The following is a 10,289-nucleotide window of genomic DNA, read 5'->3' on the forward strand; positions in this document are numbered from 1 at the left end:
CTGTCAAATTTTCTCTTTTAGTTAAAAAACATGCAAAAATTAATTTGAGAAGAATCATAAATACAAATACACAAATGACAATTTACCTGACACTGACATCTTGTTCTAGGAAAGTGGATCCTACTCTCAACGTATCAAGAGTTTTCTGTCTTTTACTATCATACGTAACTAGAGGAAAGAAAACATTCTAGGTCGTGCGAACAAAACTCAATGTTTGGACATTTAAACGTCAAACATTCCCAAAAAAATATAACAACATAACCTCAATTTGCCGCGTGTTTGTTAGAGGGGTTTGATGTTTATGTTTTCAACATTTGAAGATTATCTTGATTTTCTCCAAAATTCTCTCTTAGAGATTTTATTTTAGAGACAATATATTTGGGAATTAGTATGTTAAGGTCATATATTAGTGCAGTTCCTTGTACCAAGTTTATTCTGCTAACAGGTACTTTGAGAGTAAACTTTAGTAGTAAATTTTATAGTAACAGAATTGCATATTTGATCAAATAATGCCCTTTTAGGACTCCAATTACTAATATCTGCATTATTACTTTTTAGATTCACTCGAAAATCGAGACGTTAAGCTGCTTGACTGTTTAGTGAAAGGACATTTGGCTCAAAACCATAAAATACACTTATGTGTGTTCGAAGGAGTTTTTAAAAAGGCCCAAGATAAGTTTCAATCCAGTACAAATATCACACTTCACAACTTTGTATCGAGTGGTGATAAATTGAGGGATCATCAAGCTTTTGAGGAGTTGTGTTCAGGCTTCCTTAATAATGAGGTAGTCATTATTGACTCATTGGCAAATGTAATATTGCAGTATGGCCTCTCACCGTGTTACAAGATTTTTAATTTTTTAAAAAATAATAAAGGTATTTTTAACCCGAGTAATAATTTAAAAAGGTTGCAAACACCATTTCATGTTGTAGCATTAAAACAAATAATCACAGTTCTACACAAGGACCTCCTCTTAAGTGATTTATCTCAAGCAAATTTATATTTCAACAATTTGGTTACATTGAACATAGATGTCCAAGCAAAGTTTATGACAGATTCTCTCCGATTGTGTTATCAGTACAAAAAATCAGGAGGTAGGATAATTTCTGAGGTTTGTTAGCATAAAATAGGAACTACAGCTCTGCAACACAATTATCGTAGATTGAAGAATACAAGTTTGAAGGGGAAAGTTTGATAACTAGCAAAGTGGCCAAGCCAGATGCTGATAAGTTATTGGCTAAAATAACTCCTAATTCAATGAATCCTGAAGATTTAACTACATTTAAAATAGGGTTGACTGATGAGGAGAAGCTTTCTAGAGATAGAGTGGTTTTGCCATATTTACCCAGGTAGGTGCTATAGAAGCAATATTTTTACTAGATAAACAGTGGTGTTTTTTTTAGTGCTAACAAAGAGGAGCCTTCAATTGAAGGCCATATATTTTATCAGTTTGATGAAGTTGATGACTGGGATGAGGAGGATCCAGATGATGATTTAGATATTTAGAGATAATTGTTCTTAAACCATAAAGTGTTCATTGGGTTTAATATCATGTACAGTTCAACAGTTTAAAAATAGAAATATTAATGTTATTAAGTTGAAAATATACTTTATTTCTTAGCATTTTCTGTAGTTTCATTCCAGAAATTTCAAAAACACTCAGACTACTTAAAATATCGCTATCCCTAATAACTCTCTGAGGTTAGTTCTTTACTATAATATTCAATAGTCGATTGTGTATTATAACAGTTCTCCCCGCTATTGTAAATTTGTTTAAAGTTAAACATCTCTTAAACTGTGGTGTCCATTGCGTTAATTAGCATATATAATCCATATCGCATAAACTTATCTTTCTCTCAATATGTTCAGTGGATTTGAAGTGCAGTTAGGTCAGTAGTAAAACGAACCAATTACATTTTGTTTCCAAAGCTCCTTTTTCTCACTATATTCGGACATGTGCTCGTCTGTGTATTTTCCCAAATGATGGCATCCTTCAAGGTGTGATCGTGTATTAGGGGGCAACTTTTTGCTCACCTCCGATGACCCCAGTAGCGCTGTTTTACAACGAATTTCTTGATTTAAAAATCGTGTTAAACAACCAAAAATCATCGTTATGGGTTCTCCTTCTCCTGATCACCTTCAGCCACGATTGAGTCGTTAAACTTTCGCGAATGGTACAGTCGTGACGCGTTGATGGGCGATAGTATAGACGGTTCTTATAGTACGTAATAATAATAATAATAATAATAATAATAATAATAATAATAATAGGAAATCGTTTTATCTCAATTTAGTGCCACTATGCTGAAGTGGCGGGTTAATTCGAATTGTTTGTAATTATTCATTTTATTGCTAATAGCGTGTTTGGGCCAAAATGACCAGGTAAGAAATTAATTGTAATGTGAGTGTTTGGTTTTGTCTGAAGTAGTGTTGTTGAGCCGTTTAGTTTGGATTTGGTTTTAACTGACTCTTGGACATTGAACTTGTTTAAGATTATTACTTCGTGTAGATAATTTGTAGGTCGCATCACGTGTCGAGAAATCCATAATTTGTCGTAGCAGATAATTACCGAAAAGTGGAGCATTTTTTCCGCTCTGCGAGACAAAATGTGGGTTTAACGTTCCACAATCTTAATTTCTCTTTTGGTTTATTGTTACTCAAAATTTACGCATAAAATGAATTTGTCTATTAACTGAAAAACCGCAGATTTGTTACGCTCGATGATCAATTACGAATGTAATCAAAAATTTGACAAACGTCAAACAGATTATTGGGGAGTTTACGCATATCATGAGTCACGGAGCCTGACACTTAAGATCTCCGTAAAGGCTTGAACGCGCATTAAAACTTTCGCATATTGTATAAATCGTTAAAAAACCTTAAAGCATCAGAGGAATGTCTTTGATAAACTCATCTATTACTCTGTGCCAAGCAGCAAAGGCCAATGGGCATTGTGGCAAACAGCAATCACCACCCTACGTTTACGGTTCACCTTCTTCTGCGATGTTTTCTCAATTATCACCTGTTAAGTGTTGCCCAACATTATTGAATGTACGTGATAGTAATCACTGCTACTTAATTCTGCAAGGTCTCAAGTCCAGGTTTAATCATTCACTTACAAAAGAACAATTTTTTCCAATCAGCGCTGGTCATTGCATTTAAAGGCGATTACGTTGCTTTCTACGTGGACAGGAATGCATCATAAGGTGTAATTTACGCAGGAGCGTGAAGTAACCAAGAAAGTTACTAAAAGGAAATTTGCGAGCAGATAAGTAACAGTAACACAATTTTTTAATGTAAAGTATGTCTCGCTCATTAGGCGGCATAATATTATTGCGGAATTTGGTCCTGTAACGCCGCAAAACCATTTCCTTGTTGTAACGCATAATTGAAAGAAAGTGAAATTAAATAATATTTGGTATTGCTTTCACTGTCTCCGAAATTATTGACGTAAGTAATTATGTGTAATTATTGTAAGTTAATAAACGTTTTGTGGTCTTAGAGTTGATGTTTCGTCAATTATACGCTCTGCGTTCAAGAAGAGGAGGACTGATGACCCAAATGGACCGCACCCAGTCGAGGTTTTCCCACCGTACCTTAGACAAGTGAGTACTTCTGTTCTTGAAAATGATTATTTTGAAATAAGATTTATTGTAGTAGTCCAGGTTTTTTCTTGGAGATTTCCAAGAAAAACCTGGTCCTATCCCCCCCTTATCAGTCATTATTCATCCTTAAAGTGGTATTGGGTACAAGGTGTTCAAATTTAGGTTGTGCACAGTACCGTATGAAGGGCGAAGTTGGGCGACAGCCCAGAGTGGTAGACCAGAAAGGACTTCGGACTTTCCTGGTTAATGGCTTTTCTTAGGGGTAGAAGGTGGTGATTAAAAACTTTGCCCAGGGAGCCCGACTTGCTAAGGCCGGCCCTGGTTGTATACCTTTCGTAACGTTATTGTACACGAGATTGAAAATGTCTTCACTTAGTTATGCATACAAATTACTCACTCTACAGAGTGCCCTCGAATTGCATGGTCAAAATGATACTGCAGATTATTTGAGTAAAAATAAGTCGATTTAACTGAACTTGCATCAGTCCAAAAGTTGATAATCATGGAGCCACAGGGTTGAAAAAATAAATCACGTTTTTTTTAAATACCTTTCGTTTTATTTGAGCTAATCTCACGAAATTTCGTATCTGAGGGTGTTTTAGAATGCGAAATTCAAATTTATTAACGATTTAGTTGTTTCTTCTAGAGGGCGCCACAAACGACCATTAGGACACATTTAAATCTCTGCAACTTTTTTGTGCCACGGTGTATATTATTTTGGCATTCAAAGATCTTTTTCCCTACCTTTTGTGCTTAGAAAAGATGCATCTTCTTGACATCGCTAGAAGCAACAGTTTCCGAAAAAAACGTATAATTCTAATGCGCCGCACGTTTGCGTTAGCGCTTTTAAGTAAATAACTTCTAAGGGAAAAGACCCATGTATTCCCTCCTGATCGTAATGAAATTTTGCAGAGAAGTAGTTTAGACCTATCTAAAAATACTGATCCATATTTTACGTGCCATCATCAAGTTTTAATGGGTAAAAACTACCCCTAAAGTTTCGCCAATTTTTCGGTTTTTGACGATAACTTTTGATCCAGATGAGTTAGAATATCAAAAAAAAGCAAAACGTTTTTTCTTCAATTCGCCATCAATATCAAGGTCCGGAAAATATTTCACTTTTAGTTTTATTTTTTGAAAATTTTACTTTTTTTGGCTCCGTTTTTACATGTGTCCAACTGTCTCGTTTAATTTTTTACTATTTTTATAGAGAAAAAATTTCTAAATGGAATGGTATAAAACAGAGCTTGATATATGATATATTTTGATTTTTTTATTATGATATATTGATTATGATATAAAGTTATAATTGTAAAAAAAAGTTATAATCGAAAAAATATATAGAACATAAATTTTATTATTTATATTTTTATAATTTATGTGACCAAGTTGCAGTATTTAGATGTTCATGGTGTAAAAAAATATGTTTTAAACATTTTTTCAATAAACATCATTACTGTAAAACATATAATCCATAGATACCAATGAAATATTCTCTTAGTTGTATATTATTCATATATGGAAAAATGTCCTACTCTGATGCATAACGCATAATACTTTAAGTACAGAGGGAATGTTAATCTAATTTTCAATTGAAAATATATTTTTGATAGTATCATTTTTGAATATTCATTATATGAAGCCTTTTTTATTATGAGAAATTTTCCTCTGCGACCTGCGGTTATAAGCGGTCGAACATGACATGCACACTTTTATACAAACAATTATAACTTTTATTAGAAACATGGTATTGAGCTCTGCTTTATACCATTCTATTGAGAAATGTCTTCTCTATAAAATGGCAAAAAAATTGAACGAAACAGCTGCACGCGTGTAAAAACGGTGCCAAAAAAAAGTGCAATTTTCAAAAAATAAAACTAAAAGTGAAATATTTTCCGGACCTTGACATGTTAATGGCGAATTGAAAAAGGAACATTTTTTTTTTGTTGTTCTAACTCATCTGGATCAAAAGTTATTGTCAAAAACCGAAAAATTGGCGAAACTTTAGGGGTAGTTTTTACCCATTAATGCTTGAAAATGGCACGTAAAATATGTATCAGTATTTTTAGATAGGTCTAAACTACTTCTCTGCAAAATTTTATTAAAATCATGGGACACTTGGGTCCCTTCCCTTGTTAGTTGGCTATGTTTTTTAGTTGACATTTGAATTAATTCCTCAAATGTAAGTTTGTTCTTTCGCTTCCTGTTGGTAAATATCCATAACTATGGCTAATAATTTCACTTATTCTGAACTAGTGAATATGCTGTTAGTCTATGGACTTTGCCATTGTAATGGTCAAAAAAGTGTATGAGTTTACAAGGAAAAATATCCTTTTCGTAGAATTCCAAATCGGAGAACTTTTGCTAATATCGAAAGGCGTTTCCGCGAAAATGGCATGTTTGAACCTAGCCATATAAATTCTGAACGCAGACGAACAATAAGTACGGTAGAAATGGAAGAGATTTTGGATGCTGTTTAAAGAAATCCAAAAGCCAGTACACGAGGTGTAGTACTGCATTTGGGAGTTTCGAAATCATTAGTTCATAAAGGTTTTCAAGAATAATTATTGCACCCCTATCATATTCAAAAAGCCCAAGACATATTGCCCGTGGATCTTGTTCAACGTTTAACTTTTTGTCGGTTTATAATACACAGAAGAATCGAAAATCCAAATTTTAGTAAGAAAATGTTGTTTACACATGAAGCTGTTTTCACTAGAAGCGGTATTTTTAATGTGCATAATGAACACGTTTATGATTATGAAAATCTTCAAGAGGCAACAGTGACTCATTATCAACATTAATTTAAAGTAAATGTCTGGGATGAAGTTATAGATAATTTTATTGTTGATTCTTTTGTAATACCAGATACGTTGAATTATGATAACTACTTGATTACTTATACATAACTACTTTTTAGCATAAAATCTATCTATTTTATTAGAAGATTTACCCTTACTTCTTTGTCGTCACTTTTGATTTATGCAAAAAGGCGCACCTTCTCATTTTACTTTAAATGTAAGATAACATTTAAATAAGAAATGCCTACAACGCTGGATTAGAAGACGTGATACAATTGTGATTTAGCCGATTTGATCACCAGACTTGACACCTTATGATTTTTTTTTGGGTGACTGGAAAGCAAAGGTTAATGCACCTCCAGTTCGTACACAACAAGAATTGGAGGCAAGAATAATTCATGAAGCGGAATTATTGAAGAATGCTGCTGAAATATTGTTTAGAGTACAATATAATTTGTTAAAAAGAATTAACTTATGCATATAGGAAAATGGTGAACATTTTGAACATTTGTTGTGATGGCAAACTAAATAAAAAAAACAATTAAACCAAAAATGCACATATGTTTATTTAATTAATTCAGTTCATTTTGTTCCCCCATGTTGTTTCTTTGTTAATTATTATTTTTGTTTTATCTTTAATAATAATTGTTTTTGAAAAACTTTAACACTTTTTTTTGAACGGGAAATCATTTTAAGATAATTTGTATGCATCATCAGTTTTAGATGCATTTTTCTCAGAAACCATTGCTTCTAGCGACGTCAAGAAGATATACCTTTTCTAAGTATAAAAGTTAAGGAAAAAGATTTTTCAATGCCAAAATAATATACACCGTGGCACAAAAAAGAAGCAGAGGTTTAAATGTGTCCTAATGGTCGTTTGTAGCGCCGTCTAGAAAAAATAACTAAATCGTTAATAAATTTGAATTTCGCATTCTAAAACACCCTCAGATACGAAATTTCATAAGATTAGCTCAAAGAAATCGAAAGATATTAAAGAAAATGTGATTTATTTTTTTAACTTTAAAACTCTGCAACTCCGTGATTATCAACTTTTATACTAAGGCAAGTTTAGTTAAATCGACTTATTTTCACTCAAATAATCTGCGGTATCATTTTGGCCACGCAATTCGAGGGCACCCTGTATATACAGGGTGTAACATATTATCTTGGAAATATTTTAAGGAGCGATAATATTCTGCAAAACAATAAAAAATGCTAATAAACCCATTGTTAAAAACGTACCGTTTTTTTGATATACAGGGTGGTAAAGTTTTACATTTTTAAAAATATTTTGCGTTTTTTCACGTATTCCTTGAGTTAAATTTTTGAAAATGTAAAACGTCAAAAATCAAAACAATACCTCAGAAAAACTTAAAATATGAGCAAAAATATGTATATAAACATGCCACCATATCGAGAATGATGCGTTTCTTTATTTTGCAGAATACTCTCGCCTCCTGAAATATCTCCATGATGATATGTTGCACCTTGTATATTCTTAATAAAGACAACGATAAACTCATCTATTGTAATTCAGCATTTCCTTCATTAAATATTGGTTTATTACTTTTGTCTTGATAAGGACGCTGATTTCCAAAAAAATGTAACGAACTTCTGGGCAATTAACCTACATCATAGTTAAGCAGCTTGAAAATGCTTTATGAACGACATCAGCTATTATTCGTTTCACAGATTTGGCATAATTGCCTTCATGTTGCCCCTAACCATTTATTATTTACATTACCAATCACTGATGTATTTAACGTGTCATTTTCATTTCTTTAGAGTGTGGCAGCCCTAGGCCCCCTTCTCCTCACAATCGTCGTGGGGATGACTTTAGGCTATTCAGCGGTGCTCCTACCCCAGCTCCAAGACCCCTCCAATACACCACAGTCTATAAGAATAACCAAGGAAGAAGCATCATGGGTAGGTAAGAGGTCTTCCTCCTTTGCCATCAGCCGTAAATAAATTTTATTCGCTAAACGCAGCATCCCTAGCGGTCATCCCCATGGCAGTGGGAACCCTTATTGGGGGTTTTTTCATACAGAAATACGGCCGCAAGAGAACGCAGGTTATCACTTGTGTTCCTTATTTTCTGGGATGGATTCTGATGCATTTTGCCATGAATTTGGAGATGCTTTTGACAGGGAGGTTTCTAACTGGACTCTCATCTGGGGTACTAGGACCTGCTACCGTAGTGTATGTTGGAGAAACTAGCGATCCTAAATACAGAGGCGTGCTTTTAGGTAAGAATTACTTTGATTCAGATATCGGGTTGGGAGTAAGGCATGAAGAAAACATATTTACATTAATTAATAACGACACGGCATTGTCGTATACATGAGGGCCAAATCTGTACATCGATTAGGCCACATTCTCACGTGAATATGGCGCCATCTAAACAACATCAATTTGATGTTCATTTGATTTCATTACGTTAATATGATGTGACTTAATTTTTTGACATTCACATCACGTCACAAATACGCGACATTCTCTTCGAATTACGTCATCAAAATAACATGATATAAATGTCAACTGAGCATTAGTGACATGACCGCTCAAAGCGTTTCATTTGCATTTCAGGAGGAATCCCTTTATGCGTCTCTATCGGCCTCCTCGGCAGCCACCTCTTGGGCACATTCCTCACTTGGCAAACTGCGGCGTTAGTGATAAGCGTGTTTCCCTTGGTTAGTTGGCTATTAATGGTTTTCACCCCAGAATCGCCGGCTTGGCTAGCCCAAAAGGGCTTAACGAAAAACGCTCAAAATTCATTTTTTTGGCTCAGAGGGTTCTCCGATGAGGCTAAACACGAATTAGAGCAGATTTTAGCCAGGCATAAAGAGACTCAGCAACAACAGCAGCAACGTGAGAGTGAAACTGGATTGAAAAGGTGGTTTAAGGATGTTTCTGCTCCAGAGTTCTGGAAGCCCGTTTTGATCTTACTGGTGTTCTTTATTACCAGTCAGTGGGCAGGTGTAAATGCTGTGAGCTTCTATTCTGTGTCTTTTATGAAGAATACCCTAGGAGATGCTCTAAATGAGTATTTGGCCACGTTCATCATAGATTGCGTAAGGCTGATAGGATCAGTAGTGGCGTGCATTCTCTTAAAAAAAATCGGCAGAAGGCAGCTGGCTCTAATGGGTGGAGTATTGACCTTCCTTCCTCTTTTCATTTTAAGCGCATTCATCTATTTTACCAGAGAATTATACATACAGACCTCAACTCCAGCGTTAGCTGCAGTGCCTATAACTTGCCTTTTAACTTATACTTTCTTCGTAACCACCGGATTTGTAACTCTCCCTTGGAATTTAATGGGGGAACTACTTCCAATGTCCAAGAAAAGCCTCGGCAGTGGAGTCGCTTCATTTGTAGCGTACATTTCAATGTTCAGTGTGGTTAAGACGATGCCGGCCATGGTGGAGAGCCTGGGCACCGATGGTACCTTTGCGATTTACGGCAGTATGACGCTGTTTGGTACTGTTTTTGTTTACATGTTTTTGCCGGAAACCAGAGGGAAAACTTTGCATGAAATCGAGGAGTATTTTAAATCGGATAAAGACAACGTGTTGGATGTGCGACTGTGAGGAAAGGGACGTTTAGGTATTAACATAGATTCTGTGATTTAATAAATATATGATAGAGTGATTTTGTATAAACTCGTCGTTTTTATTTATTCAAGTAGAGAATTTCTCCATCCCGCTCTCCTCTACATCACTTGGGAAAAATGTAGTTTCTGGATTTTAAAGGAGCTATCGTTGCTAAAACTCCCTTTAAAAAGCGTTGAAAACGCGCTTCTTATTAATCCCCTTGTTACTCGAAAACAAAGCGACATGGTTATAAAGATTTATTTAAATAAATTAATGTTGAAGAATGGAAAAT

General features: G+C 34.6%; 2 protein-coding genes across 2 annotated transcripts; both read left to right on the top strand.

Annotated features, from left to right (window-relative positions):
- Positions 1-299: 299 nt before the first annotated feature.
- Elp5 (Elongator complex protein 5) lies at positions 300-1,624 on the top strand. The gene is made up of 5 exons (XM_066401515.1): positions 300-445; positions 559-876; positions 934-1,112; positions 1,163-1,350; positions 1,405-1,624. The coding sequence occupies exons 1-5, from the start codon at positions 391-393 to the stop codon at positions 1,505-1,507; spliced, it is 843 nt and encodes a 280-aa protein (XP_066257612.1). The 5' UTR covers positions 300-390; the 3' UTR covers positions 1,508-1,624.
- A 638-nt stretch (positions 1,625-2,262) lies between these two features.
- On the top strand, positions 2,263-10,057 carry LOC136416458 (facilitated trehalose transporter Tret1-like). Its single transcript, XM_066401635.1, has 5 exons — positions 2,263-2,383; positions 3,504-3,606; positions 8,193-8,337; positions 8,396-8,653; positions 8,994-10,057. The coding sequence occupies exons 1-5, from the start codon at positions 2,376-2,378 to the stop codon at positions 9,992-9,994; spliced, it is 1,515 nt and encodes a 504-aa protein (XP_066257732.1). The 5' UTR covers positions 2,263-2,375; the 3' UTR covers positions 9,995-10,057.
- Positions 10,058-10,289: the final 232 nt, after the last annotated feature.

Source organism: Euwallacea similis, chromosome 23, assembly GCF_039881205.1.
Source record: "Euwallacea similis isolate ESF13 chromosome 23, ESF131.1, whole genome shotgun sequence".
Lineage (NCBI taxonomy): Eukaryota > Metazoa > Arthropoda > Insecta > Coleoptera > Curculionidae > Euwallacea > Euwallacea similis.